At 41.3% G+C, this 25,158-nt stretch overlaps 1 protein-coding gene across 1 annotated transcript in view; it reads left to right on the top strand.

Annotated features, from left to right (window-relative positions):
• Positions 1-25,158, top strand: part of ITIH5 (inter-alpha-trypsin inhibitor heavy chain 5) — a 101,395-nt gene that overhangs the window by 10,600 nt on the left and 65,637 nt on the right. The window contains exons 2-5 of the mRNA XM_008002218.3: positions 1,004-1,048; positions 14,242-14,405; positions 15,747-15,848; positions 19,114-19,364. Coding sequence (XP_008000409.3) covers positions 1,004-1,048; positions 14,242-14,405; positions 15,747-15,848; positions 19,114-19,364 — 562 coding nt within the window. The remainder of the gene's footprint in view (positions 1-1,003; positions 1,049-14,241; positions 14,406-15,746; positions 15,849-19,113; positions 19,365-25,158) is intronic.

Below are 25,158 nucleotides of genomic sequence, written 5' to 3'. Positions count from 1 at the left end.
AGAAAAGAAGGAAAACTTATTACTCCCAGCAATATTAGTTTACACTTCTATTAGTTAATGAGATTTGCCATGAGTGACATCCATATAACCAGCTAAGACCTTTAAATTAGTCCAGAGGGGCTAGTTAATTAATTATTAATGAGTTTTTTAAAATATAATTTTTGGCTGGGCACAGTGGCTCATGCCCATAATCTCAGCACTTTGAGAGGCTGAGGTGAGAAGTTCGCTTGAACCCAGGAGTTTGAGACCAGCCTGGGCAACATAGCGAGACCCTGTCTCTACAAAAAATACAAAAGTGAGCCCGACATGGTGGCTCATGCCTGCAGTCCCAGCTGCTTGGAGTCAGGGGATGGCTTGAGCCAGGGAGGTTGGGGCTGCAGTGAGCTATGATCACATCACCACACTCCAACTTGAGCTGTAGAGCGAGGTCATGTCAAAAAAAAAAAAAAAAAAGATGATTTTATCACTTTCCCACATCCCTCCCCTGCATGCAGAAGAATATAAGAAATCATCCAGAAAAGACACAATGAAGAAAATTCAAGATAAGTTCAGTTTTGCTTCCAGAGTTTCCTGGAGTTTTAAGTTGAATAGTGAGCCCATTGGAATTAAGACTGACTACCTGTACTTATTGTAATAGACACAGTAGCAAAGAGTTTAACTTGAAGCCCCAAATAAAATGAAACAGAATACAAAGACTCAATCTTTTTGTTCCTGTCATTTCATCCATCTCCTCTTACAGATAGAAGAAAGAGGTGACGAGGTAGAGGGACGTCATGGATTAAGAGTCAGCCAGCTCTCACAGGGCTGAATTCGAATTCTGGCCTGGAAACAAACTCCCTGAAAAAAGTCAAAACGGCTTTTCAGGATAGATAGGGCTTTTGGTGAATTTGAATAGATTTTAACCCCCTTGTATAACTCATGTAAGAATGACCTCACAATCATATTTCATGTCTCTTCTCTTTTTTTTAAAATCACCTTTTTAACAGTCTCTTCTCTTTTATAGGATGGACTCAGGATCCCGAGGCAAGTCAGACTGTTGCAGAGGCTGGTAGGTATACTCATGGTGCATCTTGAAAGCCCATTCCCTCATTCTTCTATTTATTTTGAACCAGGTATCCACTTTGTGTGCAGATCCTCCAAAACATATAAAGTTGTTTGCAGAAAAATTCTGAGGTGAAGCAGCATAGCTGAATCTTTTGTAAGGCTTTCTTTAAGGGGATTTTTTTTTCTTTTTTCTGGAAGGAGACGTGATTGTTTCGGTAGGACTATAAACACAAAGATCTTTGCAGGCTTATTTTTTTTAAAGCCTAAATATAACTTTTATTTATTTTTCTGACATCCTTACCCAGGAAATAAGAGCTTTGTTGTGAAGTAAACAACTAAAGCAACCAAAGAATTCACATTTGTAAGCTAAAGCATCACGTGATGAAAGTTGGACAGGCTCTCAATGCATGCTGGAGGCTAAGAGATTGGGACTTGGGCAAAGGGTCAGTAACTCTAAGAGCTTATTTGAAACGACCTCAGTTCTTCCTTACTACTGTGCATGGAGCGAAATATCAAAATGTAGAGACATGCCTTTAGACTCTGCTGAGGCATTTATCCTAGCCCTCCCTGCACCTGGCTGGTGTTTGACTGAATTCAGATTTCTTGTCATTACCAATATCACGATCATGACCATCCTTGTTTGGATTGAGATTTTGGATTAAAAAAATATTTTTTTTTGCTTGGCTTTCTTATCTCCTTTCCTTCTTCTGATCCTCCCAATCTTGCCTCCTGTTACCCCAAATTCATTAGCCTAGTATTCCTTCTTTCACGTTTTCTCCATGTTCACATAATCTTAGACAATCATATATGTACATAAACATATCAAGAATTGTTAAAGGGCGGAGATTAAAGCTACTTACACGCTAATAAGCTAGTTTGTTACCATTTCATGGATGCCAGCAGAAAACAGGAGACTCCTGGGTCAGAGACAAAGGACAATTTATTACTCACAGTAACAGCAGTAGTCAAAGCACGTGTGCCATTCCCCCAGCCCAGTTCCCAGAAGGTGATGGAGACGGCCAGATGACATCTGCCATGCAGTGGGTTCGCATTGTGTGAAAGGAGCCCTTAACTTAGGGAACTTGACTCTTTAATAACGAGCACTAAGCCTGCCTGGGCTTTGCTCCTGGAGGGAGATATTTGCTTTATTATTCTGCACATTAAGCCAATCTGTCTTCTTCCCTGAAGGGGGAAGCTGTCTTCTGAGGCTGTTCACTATACGTTCGTAATGAAGGTAGTTCCCAGCAAAGGCAGCTGGAGTCTCTGTTTGCAAATTGTGCGGAAACACCAGAGATTCATGGAGAATAGCCTCCCAGCAATATGTACATACATGTAAATTGTAAGCATACTGATAATTGAGACGATGACAAGTACCACTGAGAAACAGAATGCAGCAGGGGAACCCGAGGTACATCTGCACACGGGAAACCTCTGATCATTGCTCTAAAACCATGGGTGCATGTGACAGCTCATGCCAACCAAATGCTTACGGAGTCTCACTCTTGTCGCCCAGGCTGGAGTGCAGTGGCGTGATCTCGGCTCACTGCAACCTCTGCCTCCTGGGTTCAAGAGATCCTTCTGCCTCAGTCTCCCGAGTAGCTGGGATTACAACCATGCGCCACCATACTTGGCTAATTTTTGTATTTTTAGTAGAGACGGGGTTTCACCATGTTGGCCAGGTTGGTCTCGAACTCCTGACCTCAGATGATCCTCCCGCCTTGGCCTCCCAAAGTGCTGGGATTACAGGCGTGAGCCACTGTGCCCGCCCCTCAATTACTCTTATAACAAGTACTTGAGGCATTTTACAGATGAGAAAACGGAGTCAGAGTGAGTAGTTTTCCCAAGATGACACAGCTGGGAAGAGGTGGTAGAGCCAGGATCTGAGTGTAGTTCAGTGTCTGAGTCCATGCTCTTAACTAATACACCAAATGGGCCTCTCAGCTGTATGTATTTAAATCTCTATTTATATTTATATGTATTATAATTTACTAAACATTCTGCTATTGATGAACTCTCACTTTATTTCCAGGTTTTTTCACCCTGTATACTATGCTTCAAAAAACACTTTCATTTCTTCTTTTATGTGGGTACTTTTAATTGTATGACTTTTATTTTCAATAGGAGGATTACTGATTCAAAGTGCATATACATTTTAAATTTTACCGGGCTCAGTGGCTTACGCCTGTAATCTCAGCAGTTTGGGAGGCCGAGGGGGGTGAATCACCTGAGGTCTGGAGTTCGGTACCAGCCTGGCTAACATGGTGAAACCTCGTCTCTACTAAAAAATACACAAATGTGCCAGATGTGGTAGTGCATGCCTGTAATCTCAGATACTTGGGAGGCTGAGGCAGGAGAATTGCTTGAACCTGGGAGGCGTAGGTTGCAGTGAGTAGAGATCGCGCCACTGCACTCCAACTTGGGCAACAGAGCAAGACTCTGTCTCAAAAACAACCTTTTTTTTCTTTTTTGATAGATGTCAGGTTAATTTTTGAATACAATTACTCTTAACACTATCTGTATTCATACCATATCTATCAGCGATGATGAATACACACATTTCTGCAAGCAGTTGATATAATTACTCTTTTTTTTTTTTTTTTTTTTGAGACGGAGTCTTGCTCTGCCACCCAGGCTGGAGTGCAGTGGTGCGATCTCGGCTCACTGCAAGCTCTGCCTCCCAGATTCATGCCAGTCTCTTGCTTCAGCCTCCTGAGTAGTTGGGACTACAGGCTCCCGCCACCACGCCCGGCTAATTTTTTGTGTTTTTAGTAGAGATGGGGTTTCACTGTGTTAGCCAGGATGGTCTCAATCTCTTGACCTCGTGGTCCACCCGCCTTGGCCTCCCAAAGTGCTGGGATTACAGGCGTGAGCCATGGCGCCTGGCTGATATAATTACTCTTTTTAATTTGTTAGTCTCTTACTTAGGAAGTGATATCTCCTTGTTCCGTTAACTTGCCTTTCCCTGACTATGTACAAATTTGGAATTTTTTTCTTTTATTGCTCAAACCATTCTCCATAACAGGGATTTGGAAATTTTAAATTATATTTGTTAGCCATTCAGAGTTGTTCTGTGAATTGCTTTTTTTTTTTTTTTTTTTCAGGTCCTTTGCCCATATTTCTATTGTGTTTTTTTATCTACCTCATTGTCAATTTATCAGAGACCTTTGTATGTTATAGATACCTTCCGTCTTCTAAATTGGAAGATTTCCTCTCTAAATCTATCAGTTATTAACTTGCTTTCTGGTATGTTTGCCACGTAAAAGTGCTCAGTTCCTAAGTAATAAGCAGTTTATGTTTTCCTTTCAAAGGAAAGGAAAAAGAGGCTTTGTACATTTAGCCTCTAAGTGTGCAAAGATTTTCTTAACTCCTTGGCTTAGACAATTTATACAACCTCTTAGGTTTTTCTTAGAAATTTCTTAGAATTTTGAAAGTCTTACTTTTACAAGTATCATGAATTTTTAACATGAATGTTATTGACCATCCAGTCGGTACTAGAATGATCTTTCCAGTGGTAGACCTGGCGCATCACTCTCTTGTGTGCCTGTCTCCAGTGACTCCACATCACCCGTGGGATAAGCTCCAAGGACGTGTGTGACCCTGCGTGATGCTCCTCCTGCTTGCCTCTGGAACTCAGTTCATCCTATGAGTCTCCTTCTAGCCTGCATTCTTGCCATCTCCCTCCAGTTGTCATTCTCTGAGTGTTCTGTGCTTGAATTAATGAATAGAATGTGGATGGCAACAGCTGGTACTCCCGTAACATTGCCAGGACCGCACGAATTTGTTTGATTTTATTCTGAATTAATTAGATACCCTTTTTATGAAGCTCCCTGGCATCACATACACACAAAATATTTACTCTTTGGAAAGCAGGGGCATCTTTGTGTGTGAGTTTCCATGGTGCTGAACAGATCCTGGCCTGGGTTTCCCAAGATGATTCTCTGCCATCATTTAACCTCCTGACTGCAGGGTCTGTCTCGGTGTCTGCTTTGCAGCTGGTGTTGTACAGTTTGTGCTCAGGGTTTGTTTCTATCGAGTGTGGTAAGATACGCAGACACAGAAATGACTGACGTGAAGGAGGAATTTCATACTCATGATCCCTGGAGGCAGGGGCGACAGCATACCATGCCAGGACACATGGGGAGGCGCCAGGGTGGGCCAGGAGCAGAAGGTGCAGAGGAAAGTGTGTGTCTCAGAGCCTACATTGGGGATTTCATGGGAAGAAATGGGCAAGGCGGGGTAGTAGGTAGGCTGAAGAGGTTTAGGATTGGCTGTAGGGATGGCCCCTAGTTGTCAGGTACTTCATCCTGGAGAGATTTAGGATAGGAGGAGTACTGGCTTCGTACGTGAGTTTTATTTATTATTATTATTATTATTATTTTTTTTTTGAGACAGAGACTCACTCTGTGACCCAGGCTGGAGTGCAGTGGCACGATCTCGGTTCACTGCAACCTCCACCTCCTGGGTTCAAGTGAGTCTCGTGCCTCAGTCTCCCGAGTACCTGGGATTAGAGGCCTCCTGAGTACCTGGGATTACAGGCGCACATCACTGCGCTGGGCTAATTTTCATATTTTTAGTAGAGACGGGTTTTGCCATGGGGGCCAGTCTGGTCTCAAACTCCTGACCTCAGGTGATTCACCTGCCCTGCCCTCCCAAAGTGCTGGGATTACAGGCGTGAGCCACCGCGCCCAGCCGAGGTGCGTGAGTTTGATATGGGAGATGGTTGGATGTGTGGCTCTGGATTGGTCGGTTTATGTATCAAAGGTGTGTTTGCAGCAGGGTTGTCTGCTGTTCCTAGGAAGGAGCCAGCCCTGGGAGGGACGGTCTTTCCAGGATCAAAGCCCCAAATGCCAGAGCGTCAAGAATATAGACAACAAGAAAATGGTCAATACAGCAGGTAGCATGACTCTGGGCGTCATACCTCACTGAGGACTAGTCATATGTGTGTCTGTGCCTGTGCCCAACTCTGACCATTGTGGGGCATCCTGTTCAGGAAGTGTATGGAATGGGGTGGGAGGGGGGGCATCTTTCTTATACAAAAATAAAAATGGCATTTTGTTTTCCTTCTCCTCTAAATATAATGAAACATCACTAAGTAGACTATATTAGCACAAGTAGGTGATTCAGAACCGATGCCATTTCCTGTCTACAGAGGGGTAAAATGATTTCCCCGAGGTGGTAAATCCAGCAGTCAGGGAAGTGCCTTTGTCTTCTGTTTCATTCAAAAACAACATGGGCTGTATTTTTTTTTTTTTTTTTGAAATGGAGTTTTGCCCCTGTCACCCTCACCCAGGCTGGAGTGCAATGGCATGATCGTGGCTCACTGCAACCTCCTCTTCCCGGGTTCAAGTGATTCTCCTGCCTTAGCCTCCTGAGTAGCTGGGATTACGGGTTCCTGTCACCACACCCGGCTAATTTTTTGCATTTTTAGTAGAGATGGGATTTCACCATGTTGGCCAGGCTAGTCTCAAACTCCTGACCTAAGGTGATCCACCAACCTCAGTCTCCCAAAGTGCTGGGATTACAGGCATGAGCCACCACGCCTGGCCCTGTATTGTTTTTCTTAGAAAGGAGAAGCATTAAGGGTTAGTAGAGATTTGGTGTGTGGAGTCAGCCAACTGCCATGCTCCAGCCTTCTGAGTTCTCTCCCACCTCCATAATGACTTCTAATGGTTGCTAAAGAATGGTTAGACTGAAAGAAAACAATGAAAGGTTAATATTGTAGGAAGAGGCGCTGTGGCCTGAGTGCTGGCAAAGGCTGTCCCAACCGTTCCTCCACCACATTTCCAGATGGCATCTTGGGTGACTCAGGACGTCCTCGGGTGGCTTGATTTTAAGTGCCTCACATGAGTCATACCCAAAGCTTGGGTCCCTTGAGCAATTAAGACACTCCCTGCCTCAAATGACTTTTCCATCTGTGTTGCCTTTGTAGGAAAAAATAATGAAGAAATTATCTTATGTCACAGGAAGATTTTTTTTGCCACTATTTTCCAGCGGACATCCCAAAACAAAGTTATGACTTAAATAGAAATATGGAAAGCCTGTTGGATTTTTAAGAACCGTGTACTGGGAAAAAGTGAGGCCACTGTTTTATATCCTTCCTTTCATGACACATTTTCATGAGCCTCTGCCATGCAAAGGCCTCACTTGTTTTAGTGTTGTCCATTTCCTGTGTTACCTGCCTGTTCAATATTCTTCTCACAACATGCTCTCCTTTCTCGTCATTGATTTGGGGATGTGCTATGATTCATTTCCATTTCCATGTCTTCTGTGTTCTTAGAATGTTCTTTCTGTTCTTTCACCACATGTAAATACTACATCTGTTTTTAAACCTTTTCTTACTTTTGCAGACTTCACTGATTTATCTTCTCAACACTGGAAGGTCTTATAGTCAAGGTATCTATCTATCTATCTATCTATCTATCTATCTATCTATCTATCTATCCATCCATCCATCCATCCATCCATCCATCCATCCATCTATACATTCACCCATTCCTATATCCCCTATCTCTTTAGACATAAAAGATTAAATTTCATATATAGTTTTCCTCTATCTTGAGAGCTATAGGTAAAAAAAGAACACCGTGTTAAGCACTATTATATCTCATGATCTAAATAGAAACTCTTTCTAATGCAAAGAAGAAGGAGGAGGAGGAGGAGGAGGGGAAGGGAAAGAAGAAGAAGGAAGGAAGAAGAAAGAAGAAGAAGAAGAAGGAGGAGGAAGAAGAAAGGAGGAAGAATACAGAAGAAAGATGGAAGAAGAAGAAAGAAGAAAGAGAAGGAGGAGAAGAAGGTGGAGGGAGAAGGGAAGGGCAACAGGAAAAAGTAGTAGTCATGGCTTCTGTTCTCTGTGTTTATAATCCCATAATCTACCAGGGCAGGGGTAAGGGTTGGTAACTGGGAGGGGGATAGACTTGTGCCTAATTGAATCTAGTAGATTCTGCACCAAGGGAACTGTAACAGAAGGACCAGGCTGTGGTATGTCAGTAACAGCAGGGGCTCCTGGGAGAATTGTAGCTGGGCAGAAGCACAAAAACTAAAATAGTTTCTCGAACCTTTTTTCAGCCTGTCTCTTGGGCCCATAAACTAAGTTTCATATTCTTGATGTAATATTGTGGAAAATTCTACTAAATCTATACGCTTAATTTAAGGTATAAGAAGATACTGTAATAAACTTAATATTGTCAGGTATCTTCTAATTTTCACATTTTAAATTTAATGAAATTATTTCTTATCTCATAAATAAGAACAAATCACCACGACATTAAAAATAGTCTCAAGCATACCCAGTGAAGAAGATTTTGATCTATTTTAAAAACACTACTGAGCAAGAACTATTAGCAGAAGGAGCTAAATTTTACTTGGAACACTGTGCAGCTAGAGCTGTAAACTTCTGCTTATTTAAGATGTGAACTTAATACTCTCCCCCGACTAGTATTCTACTTTTATGTAAAAGAATTACATGATAGGCCAGGCGTGGTGGCTCACGCTTGTAATCCCAGCACTTTGGGAGGCCGAGACGGGCGGATCACGAGGTCAAGAGATCGAGACCATCCTGGCAAACACGGTGAAACCCCGTCTCTACTAAAAATACAAAAAAAACTAGCCAGGTGTGGTGGCGGGCGCCTGTAGTTCCAGCTACTCGGGAGGCTGAGGCAGGAGAATGGCGTGAACCCAGGAGGCGGAGCTTGCAGGGAGCTGAGATAGCGCCACTGTACTCCAACCTGGGCGACAGAGCCAGACTCGGTCTCAAAAAAAAAAAAAAAAAAAAAAAGAATCACATGATAAGTTGACCAGAAGAATTTTTGAAGTGTCAGAATATGACTACAGTTCAGAGAATACATTCAGTTTAATGTTCTCTATCTTCAATGTGTACAATTTAATGGATGGTAACTGAGGCTCACAAGTAACTTTTGAATTAGCACCAAAGACTGAATTATATTTAGTATACCTTTGGAGTTCTATATTTTATGGGTTATCAAACAATTATCACTGCGAAAAGCCTTGCAATTAGCCAAGTGGTCTCTGTGTTCTTTTTTGAAAGAGGGAGGACTGGGAATCGGGGCTTTGAATGGCTACTGGGGATTGACTACCTTTTACCTGTGTGATCTGGCAAAGTCACGCAGTAAATGACTTTGGCCTAGACTGGAAAAGTGAAGAGTTTAGATTTCAGAAGCTCTTTTTCTTTACAGTTTATCTTCATAATTTAACTTTTCCAAAAAAATTTCAAGGATATTTTTAATATGCTGAAAGTCTAGTTTACAAAACATAACAAAGTGTGTAAAGATCAGAAATGACATAGAGTTGGAAATAACTAATAAAATGACCAAATTTCACTCACCAGCAAATCACACTGAAGTGGGGTTGCAAACTCAAATGTCTTAAGAGACTAGACAGGTGTTCCAGTTTTCTATTGCTGCACAAAAATTTTCCACAAAGTTCAGTGGCTTAGAGCAACAACCGTTTTATCACATCATTTGGTGGGGAAGAATTTGGATAGGGCTCAGCTTGGTGATTCTTCTGGCCTGTGGTGTTGCTGGAGGTTGCTCTGGGCTGTTCAGGTGGCAGATGGCTGCTCTGGAGTGGGCAGTGCAGCTTCCTTCATGAGCTGGGCTCCTTGGCAGGAGCAGCTGGGCTCAGCTGAGTTATTCTCCATGTTTTTCCTGCGATTGTAGCAGAAAAGCAGTCATAGACAGTATGTAAATGAATGGATGTGGCTGTGTTTCAATAAAACTTTATTTACAAAACAGTGTGGCCTGCCTGACATAGCTTGCCTACTCCTGCTACAGTTGAATGAGAGAGCAGGGACATCTGAAAGGACTTTCCAAAAATGATGAAAAATGATTACAAATGGATGATGGATGATGGGGGAACTGGTTAACTAAAATTTAATGCATCCACAAAATGTAATACTATGCAGCTATTTTTAAAAAGGAAGGAGGTAGATATTTTTTGTTCAGTGGCAGATTGCATTCTCCAAAGATGGCGACTTGGATGTGCCATTCCTCCCGTGGAGATGGGGGCCTGTGCCCTCTGCCTTTGAAACTGAGTGTGCCTTTGTGCCTGCTTTGACCAGTCGAGTATGATAGAAGTAATGCATTGTGATTTTTGAGGTCAGTGTGTGACAGGGCATCTAGCTTCCACCTTGCTGTTGAGAAAGCTACCAGGTGACCAGCCTGACTCATGTGCAGTGACCCATGCTGTGAGTTCTTCTACACTCGCCCATTTGGAAGGACTATATAGAGGAGATTGAGGGACAGCATGAGATGGAGAGATGCCAGCCTTGGCTGCCTCAGCAACTCACAATTCCAGCTTCAGCCACCCTTTGTAGAGAAGCCAGACCTCCCAGCCAAGCCCTTCTGGAATTCATGACCCACAGAAACCCTGAGAGAAAACACAAGGATTGCTGCTGTTGTAAACCACTGAGTTTTAGAGTGACTTGTTAAGCAGCATGAGATAGCTAAAACATAGATAAAGAAAGATGAACTAACTATATCACTAGGTGACATTAAGCAAATTAGTACAGTATATATTTATGGAAGGATATACAAAAGTTGTCAAACATTGTCTCTGAGAAATGGAACTGTGAATCTGGGGTGGGAGGGAGACTGCTATTTTCATTTTATATTCAGCATAATTAGAAGTTTTTACCATGTGCATATGTTACTTGATAATTTTTAAAACACTAGTTTAAATTTTACATAAAGCAGAGAATGATAAAGCTAGAATATACCAAGTTCATAGGATTTTTTTTTAAAATGCATTGGTTCCTATTTACTTTCCAATGCATCTATAGAAATCAGAGCTGTGTGCAATGGTATTTTAGATGCTTTGCAAAATCACAAGATCACAGCCATGGGGCATTTCTTTTACACCAGCTCAGATTTGGAGATAAAAGAATATATTTAATCATGGATAATTTAGAAAGAAAAACTCTTTCCAGAAATAACACAGATCAAAGTAAACACTTCATCTCAATTCATGGTCTTATTAACCTTGGGGTTCTTTTTTTTGAAAGATAACGAGATACAAATTTTAACTTTAAAAAATACCCCTACAGGTTGTCATGTTGTTAAGATCATTATCATTACCATCCCCAGCCTAATCCTCATTGCCTTTACTGAAATGTAAGAAATGTTTTTAATGAGATCATTTAACAGAAACATTTGGTAAAGCTACTTGCTGGAGTCTCTTTTTTAATCCTAATCACTTTGGAGGAGAGAGACAGATTTTGTCCTGGAGAGACTAGATTTCCATAAAATGATACTGTATAGTCCACCTTCTCAATTCAGACATGATTTCCTAAACCCGGAGGTTTTATTCCTCAGTTTTAGCTTTGCCTTAAATCTGTGGATCACAGATGTGGATGTAATTTTGGTGATTTATTCAAGCCCTCTTCACTTGCAGATGAAGAAATATATATTTTAAAGTTCAATTACTTAAAAGAGTCATTCTCAAACTTGATCAGGCATTAGAATGACCTGAAGGGCTTGTTAAGCCACAGCTTGCTGGGCCCACCCTCTGAGTTTCAGATTCTGTGGATTTGGATGGAGTCTGAGAATCTCTAGCAAGTTTCCAGGTGGTGGTGATGCTGCTGGTCCGAGGACCACACTTTCGAGAAGTGCTACTTTGAAATAATTCCTTCTCAAACTAAACTGGAAGGTTTCTTTTCCTCTCTTAGGCAAAAATCTTTCAACTATACTCAGATTTTTTTTTAAACTTAATCATTACTTAAATGAACTGTAAATGTTTATCCCTTGTATCTCTTTAAGAAAGGTGCACATCCCCGTAACATTTTCCTTAAGCTGTTCCATTTGTCTGTGGCTTTTTTGAGTTACCAAGACTGGAAGTTCTTGCACAATCTGCCACGAAGATGAACGGCCCTGACACCTTTGCATGGAGGGCTTGCCCATTCTCTCCCCTTGCTCATGTGCTTGGCTCCGACCCTTGCAGCTCCCTGTCTTGTGGGTGTTCGAGTCCATCCTCAGGTGTGCTTGATATATATATATATATACATATACACACACTGTGACAGGGTCTTGCTCTGTCACCCAGGCTGTAGTGCAGTGGCACAATCTTGGCTCACTGCAACCTTTGCCTCCCTGCTTCAAGCAATTCTCCTGCCTCAGCCACCTGAGTAGCTGGGACTACAGTCATGCACCACCACATGCAGCTAATTTTTGTATTTTTAGTAAAGACGTGGTTTCACCATGTTGGCCAGACTGGTCTTGAACTCCTGAACTCAGGTGATCTGTCCACCTTGGCACATCAAAGTGCTTGGCCTCCCAAAGTGCTGGGACTACAGGTGTGAGCCACTGCGCCCAGTCAGTGTGTTTGATATTTATAGCCACTTCTCTAATACATCATAGAAAATATCTCTCAAGGTTTTGGTGGTTTGCATGCAGATCATGATTTGACACAAACATTTTGAGTACGTATTTGTTTAAATAGAATAACCCTCTGTAGTAAGCTTTTTGAAGCAAGGTTTGTGATGACCTTTGTATGTCACAGCAGGAATATGTCTTTGATAGCAATAGGTCACAACCTTATATCTGTTTTGTAAACAGGCCTAGGACTGTAAATAAATTAATAAAGCACATGAGGGTTGAAATAAACTTTACCCAGTTAGGTCACAGTTCCTGAAGGAGAGAATAGAATCTTATCAGAGTAAGCCAGTTGCATTCAACATGTTCTGAGAGCCTTTGTGTGCCCAGGACCAGGATAGGGGTTGAGCACACAATGATGAGTAGGATGTGTCTGCAGAGGGCAGCCAGACAGTCTCGCATAACAGTGGCCAGTGCAGACTTTGAAGTAAGTGGGATTGGGTTCAAATTCCACATCCATTACTTGCTGGCATGGACCAATATGTGCCCTCATGAAGCTTGACTTCCCTCCATCTATGAAATGGGAATAAAACACCTACTGCATATGTCTTCCAAGACCGTCATGGGGTATTGTCTTGTTTTAGCTTGCTCAGGCTTCCATAACAAAATTCTATAGACCATGTGACTTAAACAACATACATTTATTTTCTCACAGTTCTAGAGGCTGGAAGTCCAAGACCCAGGTTCTGTAGGGTTTGGTTTTTGATGAGGGCTCTTGTCCTGGCTTGTAGACGGCTGCCTTCTTAATGTGTGCCCACATGGTCTTTCTTGGTGTATGCACATGGAGAGAGAGAGACAAAGAGAGCTCTCTTATGTCTCCTCTCTTAAGGGCATTAATCCCATCATAGAGACCCCACCTTCATTACCTCATCTAAATCTAATTTCCCCCAAAGGCACTCATCTCCAAATACTGCCTTCCCCCCAACCCCACCACCTCCCGTAGTGGGTTAGGGCTTCAACATGTGCATTCTAGGAGGACACAGCCCATAACATGCTTATCAATTGCTTGGCCAGTTCCTGGAGTTAGATAATCACTCTGTTAGTAGTGGCTTATGGCTTTCCTTACAAATGTTGTCTTCCTTCTTCAGGCCTCTGCTACCAGCTGTCACCAGATGTAGCTCTGTTGTGAGGACTAGAAAAAACCCTGAAGAGTTTTAACAGGCTTTTCATTTGCACCTTCTAGTTACTGCTCTTATCAGAGGCTTTCGGGATAAATTTAGCTAGCACAGACTTAGGCATTTCTTTTTCTGGGTTCTAAATTCTCCAGATACTCTTCTGAGTTCAGTATTGATTCCTATTTCACAGTAATGTGCCTGTAATACAGATAGGGAAGCTCTGGTGTATTGTATCTCTAGGTGGACATTGAAAGTAATTTTAAAATATGAGATTTTTATTAGTCATGTTTCGGTTTTTGGAACATTTCAGTAGTCCTGTAAATGTGATGTAAAAGTGAAAACAGAAGAGTATTATATACAGCACATACTTTACTTTTAAAATTCCAATAATTGATTGAACTATTTAAGGAATGTGTATTTTTTGCAAAATTGAACATCTTCACTGTGTTCACTTGTTAAAGTTAGGTTGAAAGGTTTGTTTATGTGTTACTAATTGTTTATGCAAAACAATCAAGGTTGTTTTACAAAGGAAGGGAGTTAAAAATGGGGAAATCAGGACAAGATGAAGAAAGGAGATAGGAATCACATGCCAAAGGCTCCAACTGACGATTACTTCCCTTGTAGAAAAAAAGATGTTCCCCTATCACCAAAATGCTTTCATGCATCACCGATAATACTGTGTGTTTTCATTCCTACAGAAAACCAAACCTTTGATGACAGAATTCTCGGTGAAGTCTACCATCATTTCCCGTTATGCCTTCACTACTGTTTCCTGTAGAATGCTGAACAGAGCCTCTGAGGACCAGGACATTGAGTTCCAGATGCAGATTCCAGCTGCAGCTTTCATCACCAACTTCACTATGTAGGTGACACGCTGGTCAGGGTCGAAGATTTCTGTGTGGGGTGGTCAGGTTGAGCCTGAGATGATGTGAGGTCCACAGTCTTGTAGCTGGGAGGATTTATATTCCAGTAGGTGGTATATGGATCAGAAGGTCGATTCTTTTGCTCAAATTCATTGGTTGGTTCATTTATTCATTCATTCCTTTTCTTCTTCTCTTTTTACCTCCCTCCCTCCCTCCCTTCTTTCCTTCCTTCCTTCCTTCTTCTATCCCTCCCTCCTTCTCTCTCTCCCTTCCTTCTATTTTCCCTTTTTTATTCAATTTTTTTTCTTTCTTTCTTCTTTCTTTTCCTCTTTCTTTCTTTCCTTCCTCCCCTCCAACAAATGAATGACCATTATGGGCCAGGTACTTTTCATGGGAACTGGTGCACTTCTCTGAGAAAGACAGCGTCACTCTGCTGCACAAATTCCAGTGGGGAGAAACAGTCAATAGATAAATGAACAAAGAATAAATGAGATGAATTTCAGACAGTTGCAAATATGATAAAGATGGCAGGTCAGACCGAGAGGGCCTTCCTCAGTTAGGGAGATCTGGGAAGAGCTTTCAGGAGGCTCTTCCTCCTCCATGGTGAAATTGAGGGCTGAAAGATGAGGCAGCATAGAACCTTTGATATGCTAGATTGGATATCTTTTTTTTTTTTTTTTTTTTTTTTTTTTTTTTTTGAGACGGAGTCTCGCTCTGCCGCCCAGGCTGGAGTGCAGTGGCCGGATCTCAGCTCACTGCAAGCTCCGCCTCCCGGGTTCACGCCATTCTCCTGCCTCCGCCTCCCGAGTAGCTGGGACTACAGGCGCCCACCACCTCGCCCGGCTAGTTTTTTGTATTTTTTAGTAGAGACGGGGTTTCACCATGTTAACCAGGATGGTCTCGATCTCCTGACCTCGTGATCCGCCCGTCTCGGCCTCCCAAAGTGCTGGGATTACAGGCTTGAGCCACCGCGCCCGGCTTTCCTCCTTCTCTTAGCCAAGAAGTAAAGATATGTAAAACGGAGTAGGTGTTGGGTTTAATTTTTGGCCCAGATCAGATGATAGTTGGTGAGTTTTCATGGAAGTGTGAGCAGAGCTTGTGATTTTTCTCCTAGAGAATCACAAGGCATCATGGGTTGGGTCTTGCTATTTGGACCTGTTGAAAATTGCCCTAGAATAAAATGAATGATTCAAAGGTAGTGCCCTAGTCTGGAATGCGTTCTTTCTACACATCCAAGAGGCAAATAAAAATATTTCCTGGGGTTGTCATGGTTATAAGATCCATGTCTGAATTTGTCTTGGAACTGCAAGCTGGTAGCACAGCTGTCTCTTGTGTTTCAGGCTTATTGGAGACAAGGTGTATCAGGGCGAAATTACAGAGAGAGCAAAGAAGAGTGGTGATAGGGTAAAAGAGAAAAGGAATAAAACCACAGAAGAAAATGGGTAAGTATTGCTTAATCAAGGAATTAAAAACCCATTTTAGCAAAGTGTCAGGTTTTCTATGCCTTTGCCTACTCCTCTTGTTGTCTTACTTTCCTCCAAGTATTTTTCTTTCTTTTTATTTTTTATCAAAATAATAAATATACCTGGTGAATAACATAGTCGATAAGTGTTTGTAACAAAAAGGAAAATTTTACCTTACCTATCCCTCATTCTCACTTCCTACACATATCCCTTCCTAATATTTCTATATGTAGTTTGTAGTTTTCCTTTTTTTTTTTGAATGAGTTCTCACTCTGTTGCCCAGGCTGGAGTGCAGTAGTGCAATCATGGCTCACTGCAATCTCAACCTCCCGGGCTCAAGTGATTCTCCCACCTCAGCCTCCCAAGTGGTTGGGATTACAGGTGTGCACCACCACATGCAGGTAATTTTTATTTATTTATTTATTTATTTATTTATTTATTTATTTATTTATTTTGTAGAGACGGGGTCTTGCTATATTGCCCAGGCTGATCTTGAACTTCTGGGCTGAAGCAGTTCTCCCACGTTAGCCTCTCAAAGTACTGGGATTACAGGTGTGAGCCACTATGCCTGGCCTGTACATAGTTATTTTGTGTGTGTGTAGTTACCTCCCTAACTCTAAATATTATGATAGTCATACTTCAAACATTTTTTTTGATAAAAATAAGACATTATCTGTTGACTCTTTGCTATAAATAAATGGTATATGGCAAATTAACAATATTCCTACTTTTACTCTGCATTCAGATTTTTATATTATTATTTTATTTCTTCTTCCATCAATCCAACAGTGTTTAGACTATCTTGGACTATCCCTACTATCTTAAATGATGATATTCCCTCTCTTAACCTCCACTGTCTCTCTCCTTTCTCATTTCATAATGTTACCTAATCATTGTTTGAGTTATTAGCTTCTTGATTCTGACTTGTAATACTTTTATTCTTTCTTTTGTCTATAAATTGAATCTAAACATTGAAACCAATACATAGCAATTGCTTTTTAATGACTATAGAAATAACATGAACTGCATGCAGAGCCACCTAGTACACTAAGATTATTTTTTCCTCTCCACCAGTCCAATGTGTAGGCCTTCATCCCCTTGGCAGAAAAATGATCTTTGTATCTAGATAAAATGGTGTGAACCTGGTAACCTGGTTTTCCTCATGAATAAAAAGACACCATTTTGAGAAATTTAGTTCTCTAAAATTATAGACTGCCAGAAACTTTGCTGTTGGAAATTTTATTAGTGACAAGGGAATGCCTCACTCTTGTGTGGAAGACATGAGCCATGGGTTCGCTTTGATACAGAAAAGCAACCAAGGTCCAGAGCTTCAGATAAGGGATTTTCAGGCACAAAATTCCACGTTTATCTTAATGTCATAGTTTCTAAGGACACAGTGAATCTTTAGTCTGCTTGTCAGTCCAGACTGAAATGATGGTTTTACACACAGCCTTTGCTTTGAGACTGTCCAAATACTGCTCTATTTAAATTTAACCTATACTCCATCCTTCCCCTAATTCTATAATAACCCTGTCTCTTCCTTTGATGAGTCACCTCATGGTGCCTCTGGTATGTGCTCTCCCTTGCTGTGGCAAGTTATTCAAACCTAACTCTGTTAGACTGTGGATTTATCCCAAGTGGTCTTTATCACAATTGTTCAGAGTCATGCTACAGATTAGTTTAGTTGAATCATGACATATGTTTCTGTTTTTCCTGGAGTTTCTAATTGCTTTTGTTTTTTCTTATGATATAAAATGATATATAACATCTAGCGACACACATAACTCATTTCAAATTATAACAAAATGAACAGCTATGACCAAGTTTCTGCAAGCAGTGACATCCTTATCACCCTTGATATCTGGCCAACAGCAGTTGAAAGACATCACTGATTGGGAGACATTCTGATTTCAGAGCTGTTAAAACACGGATGTCTTTATATCCATGAAATACTTTCATTGCTTTTCAGCCTTGATGCAGAACTTTTACCCTGGTATCTCTTTTCATTTTCTTCTGGGTTCTTTTTTTATTTCATGTATTCCACATTTTCTTCTTTTTTGACTCTCACCTTTACTTTGCAGAAGATATATTCTGAAGTAACTTTCTCAGAATGGGTGCATGAGAAGTAAATTTTCTGAGACCTTGATTAATATTTTGGCTGTGTATGACTTCAAGGTAAAAATACTTTTCCTTTAGAACTTTGAGGCATTGTTCCAATGTCTTATAACATCCAGTATTATTGATGATACATCTAATGGGATCAGGTAACATCCCTTTCACGTTTTCTCTATGTGATGTTCTGAAGTTTTACAACGGTGGGTTTCAGTGTCAGTCTCTTTTCATTCATCCTGCTCAGTGCTCGAACTTTTCCATTTCAATACTTGTGTCTCTTTCCAGTTCTGTGAAGGAAGAGTATAGAAAGCCTATCAGCTTAGTCATTCATTCACATTGGACTTGGAATTACCCTCTCTATACTGGGTCCCTCTTCTCCCTTCCATCTTGTGGTGTCCTGAATTCAGAGCCTTCACTCTCTCACAGATTCTACCACAGAGCTAGGTTCTCTTTGCTGCACCCCTTCGCTGCATGTTCTGAGCTATAAAATTCTTGCTCTACTGAATATCCTAAGCCTTCTGGAAACTTCTTGAAATGTCTCACCTACTACCGGTTGCCACTCCCATTATTCCTCTGGTGATCAGTCTACCATTTTGAATAAGAGAACCCTCACTTCAAGTACTGAAAGCATCTGGAGTGTGTTTTTATCACCTTTAGAGTCCTTTATTCCCTACCTTTCCTGCTAAACATATCCACCAAACTTTACCAAGATGTGAAAACCTAGTATGTTAGCTATTTTAAAGTTATGTAAAATGCCAAGATTCATTGGCCATCCTTGTAAAGGGAGAGCACAATTTACAGCTTCACTCCAAAGCTCTCTCTTCAAGCAGTTCACCCACTCCACGTCCTTTCCCATTGCTCCCTTGGGTCTGTCTCAGGGAGAGGTAGGACAGTATTCTTAGAATCCTCTCCTGGTGGTATTCTTTGACCCTTGGTGACCTACCTCTAGCACGAGGTTTCACTTCTTCTAATATTAATTTTTATTTTTCCTTTCTTAGGACCCACACTCACACCCATGGGTCTCCCTGGCAGGCTGGTTGGGAGGGTCTGACTGGTGCCCTGTGGGGACTGAGGGAACCCGGCTCCATCCTCTTCTGAACCTCCCTGGGGTCCTTTTCCTATTTCCTGACAGAGAGAAGGGGACTGAAATATTCAGAGCTTCTGCAGTGATTCCCAGCAAGGACAAAGCCGCCTTCTTCCTGAGTTACGAGGAGCTTCTGCAGAGGCGTCTGGGCAAGTACGAGCACAGCATCAGCGTGCGGCCCCAGCAGCTGTCCGGGAGGCTGAGCGTGGACGTGAATATCCTGGAGAGCGCGGGCATCGCATCCCTGGAGGTGCTGCCGCTTCACAACAGCAGGCAGAGGGGCAGCGGGCGCGGGGAAGGTGAGTCCTGCGTGCTGGGTTCACGCAGATCAGTGGTGAAAACGCCCAGCTGGTACTTGGCTTCGGAGAAATCTACGAGAGATGGCACCCCTTCCTTTCAGCGAAGTCTTTGCATTTTTGTAGAAATTGGAATGATAGCAATGAAGCTAAGACAGCACTTGGTACTTTTTTTTTTTTTTTTTTTTGAGACGAAGTCACTCTGTCGCCCAGGCTAGAGTGCAGTGGCGTGATCTTGACTCACTGCAACCTCCGCCTCCCGGGTTCAAGCGATTCTGCTGCCTCAGCCTCCTGAGTAGCTGGGATTACAGGCATGCGCAACCACGCCTGGCTAATTTTGTATTTTTAGTTGAGACGGGGTTTCAACATGTTGGTCAGGCTGGTCTCGAACCCCTGACCTCGTGATCCACCGGTCTGGGCCTCCCGGCGTGCTGAGATTACAGGTGTGAGCCACTGCACCTGGCCCATATTTTTTATTAAAGCCATGCTCTATTAAAAATGTATGAGTTATTAACGCAGTAATACCACTTCTGGAAATCCATCCTAGGTAAAACATCTAACATATTGGGAATGTCACATGCACAAGCTCGTTTGATAATGTTTGTGGTAGCAAAAACATTCCAGCAGCCTAAAGATTCAATTCTATGGAAGAGATTAGTAAATTCCTATTATAAGACAATTCGGCATGTGGCAGAGAAGAAAAGGCAAATTGTATATGTATTATAATGTTAAATATGAAGCTGATAAAATACTAGGAAGTTATAGAAAATAATCATTTTGTATCAGGGGTATGAGATTGTGAGGCCATTTTCTAAAAATCTGTTTTTTAATATTCAGCAGTATGTTATATTCTTTCTAAATTTAAATAATGAAAAATGCTTAGTATAGATGTAAGATAAAGGCAACCTGATTCATTAGCAGAATCATTCCGATTTTTAAATTTTCTCAAATTCTGATTTTTAAAATAGCTCTTCATTTATTGAAATGAAAAATTACAGTGTAATCTAGTTTTAATCAGTGTATTTTTTTTCCTTTTTTGGGGAGGGGACTTTCTGGTTTTCACAAAGTCTAAAAGAGCGACTTTAGTTACTATATGAATTTCAACTTATAGTATATGTTAAATATTTCCTTGTGTTGGGCTGTATACTTAATATACCAGTAAGCCTGGTCAGTGTTGAATTGGATGAGACAGGAGAATGTTCAAAAGTTGCACCAGGATTAGAATTTCAAGATATCAGAGAATTGTGATATTGAGGGTGGAGAAATGGTAAATGACGAGCAGAGAATGTCGGAATCTGTATTCAGTGCCTGTGGCTGCACAATCACAGAGTGACCCAGGAAGGCTTCTTGGACCAGGATATTTAGGGATGAGATCGGCATTAGAAGAGAGAGAGATGCCTCGACAAGTGGAATCAGAGAATGTTGGTATGTAACATAATACAAAAATAGCCGAGGCCTAGAGCTGGTCTGTGGAAGGGCAAACAGTGTGGAAAATACGCTTCCTCCCCCAGCATGCAGTTGAGTTAATGACTTGGTGAGAGGCGGTTCACTCTCACAGACTGAGGGTTTCCTGGCTCTGCGAGAGACCCAGGTCCTTTGTTATGTGTTGGACTCAAGTCTTTTGTTATGTGACTCCAAACAATGAGCTTGACGTTCTTAATCCAGATCTAGCTGGTATCTAGAAAAAGCGAAAATATTGTCAAGGTACCTGGCATTTAGAAATGGCATGAGATCCAATACACCATTCTTAGGTCATGCAGGTGGTAGTTATATGGTTAATGGATTTTAGTTCGGTTGTTAATTGTAACCTTGTAAAAAACGCAAGGCTGTAAGACTTAGCTTGCACATCTGGGAAACGGGGGCAATAACTAGTTCATGGGTCATTGTGAAGTGCTCATGTATGTAAAGGGCTGGCCGCAGAATGAGAGCTTAAACATTGTTATTACTAGTTATCACATTATATTGACTTTTTTTCTGTGCAAAACTTATCTCTGTAATAAGATCATCAGGGCCTTTGAAAGCACTGTGTCTGATTAACCTGCATCTCCTTAGCACTTAACACAATGTTAGGTAGGTAGCTAACTGAGTGTCTTTGAACTGCAGAAGAAAAGCAGGCCAGGGATAGGGGCTAACACCTGTAATCCCAGAACTTTGGGAGGCCAAGGTGGGAAGATCCCTGGAGCTCAGGAGTTTGAGACCGGCCTGGGCTACGTAGTAAGATGTCGTCTCTATGAGAAAGTAAATAAATAAATAAAAAGAAAAGCAAACACAAATGACTAAGAATGTTTTAAAATTTCATTTCTCTCTAACAATACCTCGGAAGAAAATTTTCTCATGTGCAACTGTGGGAAAGAAGTATTTTCTCAGGGGGCAGAGTTGTCAGGATCTCCTAAGGAGGGTAGAGTATCTGTTAAGTGTGTCTGAAATGAGAACACAATCAGTAGCTGTGTCAGTAGAAGGTTCAGAGGGGAGTCCTGTTGCAGTAATGAAATGCGTTTTGCCCGATTTTCAGAATCACAATGACTCTTCAGAGATGTGTACGTGTTGTGGGGTGTGTATGTGTTTTGTTTGGAGGCAGTATGAATTATGACTGTTAGCTAAAAAAGTTGCTTACTGTTTATATTCAGGGCCTGTTAGTATCTCAGAGGAATTTTTCCAAACGGTTGATCTCTTGGGATCTGTTTGTTTTTAAGGAAATTGTTTTCCTAGCTCCTTGTACCAAAGCAGATACTTTGCCGTCCAGAACATGAAGCTTTTACAAACACGTCCCAGAGCCAGGTGCAGTGGACGGATTCCCTTTTTGCTGCTCCCCACTCTCGTCTTTCAGAGCTCAGCGGTTATTATTCCTGCAAAATGGCAGCCTCAGCAGCTTGAAGCACAGGATGTTGTGATTTTGTCTGGATATCGCTGCGTGTTTCCAGAAGAAATCCAGGCTAGAGATCAAACTGGAACTGGGCTTGTACCAGAACTATGATTGTGCGAATGAGGTCCAAGCCAGTACATTCCACTGACAGATCTGGCTGTGTTAAGAAACCTAACTTCTGGAATTTGTCTAAGTAAATCTCTCACCATGGACCCATTTTTATCTTTAAAGATGCGATTCTAGATAAAGATTACTACCGTGTGCTAGATACTAGACTAAGTACTTGCAGAGTGTATTATCTCATGCAATTTTTATAACAACCCTCTTAGCTTGTATTTTTCAATCCCCATTTGAATTATGAAGAAGTTAAGAAACCTTACTTACTTATGGAAACAGAGGTTCAGTAATATGGACAAGGTCTCATATTTAATTATGGATAGAAATAGAACTTAAGCATAGGTCTATTTTATTCCAAGTTATACCCTTAACCACTGCACTACCTACCTCCTCATTAAATAAACTGTACATTACTCTGGGTGGAGTTCAAATTCTGACTCTCTTCGTAAGTATAAAAATAAAAAGAAAGACTAAGAGCAATATAATCCACCTTTGCCTCAGTTTACTTTCTGGTGTATCAGGATTGAACCCACATCAGTTGAATTGTAAATTAATGGGATCTTTCCCAGTGTAAAAGGCAGTTCTGTGAGATGTATTTTGGAAGTTGAAACATTATAATTTCTGTTTATTAAAATAATTAACACAGGCACGTGGTTCAAAATCTTAAGCATTACAACTTGGTAGACAGTGAAATACAAGACCCCCTCTCCCTTCTGTCTCTTCGTTCTCCACTTCCCCAGTTCTTATCCTCTGCAATATTCTCATACTTTACGAGCTCAGTGGAACAGAGTATTTGAAATGAACGCTTTCCTGGAACATGCCTGGGATGTGTGATTTCTGAAGGTATATTCTGACTGATATTCCGAGACAGATATTCCCACTGCGTGATTGTTTTAAGGCTGTTTACTCTACTCTCTTTGTTAAACTCGTAAATTTCCTACTGTCTCACTTATGGCACCTAAATTACTACCCTTGCCATGATTCTAATACTTTTTTTTTTGGCAGAAAATTTTCATTTATGACAAGATGCCCAATGACTAGGGGTAAAATAAAACGAGATAAATCAAGTGATAAAAAGGATACCTTACTTATTTTATTATCGTTGTGGTTTTACATCAATGACTCTCAATCCTGACTATACTCTCTAGTAACCTAGAGAGGTTTAGAAATAATTCCAGGCAACCTATTCTAGACAAGTCCTACCCTGGCCTAGACAAGTGATTTTGAATTTATTAGGGTGAGGCTAGGGAGCTGTACTTTTGGGTGTGATATTCTATAAATGTATATTAAACACTTAAAAATCTATGAGTGATTAAAAATTTTTAGTTATTTGTAAAGTTAAGAATAATGCTCACTATTTTTTCTGCCACTTGACAGGGGTGGTCGTATGATTTTTCATGGTTTATCCTTTCTATTCCTTGCTTTTTAAAAAGTTTTAGGGAAGTTTAATTTACACACCATAACATTTGCTCATGTTAAGTGTAAAATTTAGTGATTTTTAGTACATTGGCAGAGTTGTACAACCATCATCATGGTCCAATTTTAGAACACTTCTACCACCCCAAAAGAATCCTTGTACCCATTTGCAGTCACATCCTGTTCCTACCCCAGCCCCAGACAACCACTGATCCACTCTCCATCCCTGTAGACTTCAGCTATATTTAAAAAATCACCACAGATAATTCAGATGCTCAGTAAAAGTTGAGATCTATTCCCTTGGATTTTCCAGCAGACCTTAGGACTATTAACTATGTCAAAATCTTGACCTACAGAAGCAACTTTTAAATTAAACAAGATTGGGCCGGGTGCAGTGGCTCATGCCTGTAATCCCAGCATTTTGGAAGGCCAAGGCGGGTGGATCAGCTGAGGTCAGGAGTTCGAGACCAGCCTGGCCAACATGGCGAAACCCTATTTCTACTAAAAAACAAACAAACAAACAAAAAAACCCAAAAATACAAAAATTAGGCATGGTGGCATATGCCTGTAATCCCAGGCACTTGGAAGGCTGAGGCAGGAGAATTGCTTGAACCAGGGAGGCAGAGGCTGCAGTGAGCTGAGATTGTGCCATTGCACTCCAGCCTGGGCGACAGAGTCAGACTTGGTCTCAAAAAAAAAAAAAAAAAAAAATTAAACAAGGTTGTTTCTCAATTTCATGGGGCCCTCAGATTACTCTGACTTTGGATCCTTGTTAAAATGTATTTTGTTCCTCTTTCCACCGACAAGTTTTCACTCTCAGATACAGGCCAACATAGAATTATGTGGTTGGTTGAAACAACCTCTTCCCATCTCCTGCTTCTCCTCTTCCACATGGAGACCTGAGATGGAGAAATCCCAACAGGCAAACTCAATAGACCGATGCAATCTTTGTAATACAGTCTTAAGCTCATTAAATTAGGTATCTCATCTTCTTTCAGAGAAAAGCCTGATCGTTCAGGACATTTGGGTGTCAAAAAAGAGCTTCTCAAATGTACTCGATTCCCTCTCTGGCTTCTTGGACTTGTGGGACTTGCCCCTCCTGCAGTCCTCCCGCTCCAACCCCCACCCCACGTTGAGAAAAGAGGCTCCAAGTCTGGCTTAGCGTCAGCCTTCATCCCTGTGGTTTGACGACTCCATTGCCAATCTCAGTGGTTCCCAAACTTTGCCGCCCGTTAGAAACCACAGGGAGCTTTTATAAATCTATTGCCCAAGTCTCACCCATGCCAATGAAATCAAATAGCTGTGGATGGAAACTAGGTGTCAGTATTTTTATTAAAAAGATCCCCTTGTGATTGCAACGGGTAATAAAGTTTGAGGTCTAGACTGTGATGTCCTGTTTTC

This window comes from Chlorocebus sabaeus, chromosome 9 (genome assembly GCF_047675955.1).
Source record: "Chlorocebus sabaeus isolate Y175 chromosome 9, mChlSab1.0.hap1, whole genome shotgun sequence".
In the NCBI taxonomy this organism is placed as follows: Eukaryota; Metazoa; Chordata; class Mammalia; order Primates; family Cercopithecidae; genus Chlorocebus; species Chlorocebus sabaeus.
This window is presented reverse-complemented; position numbering and strand designations above follow the sequence as displayed.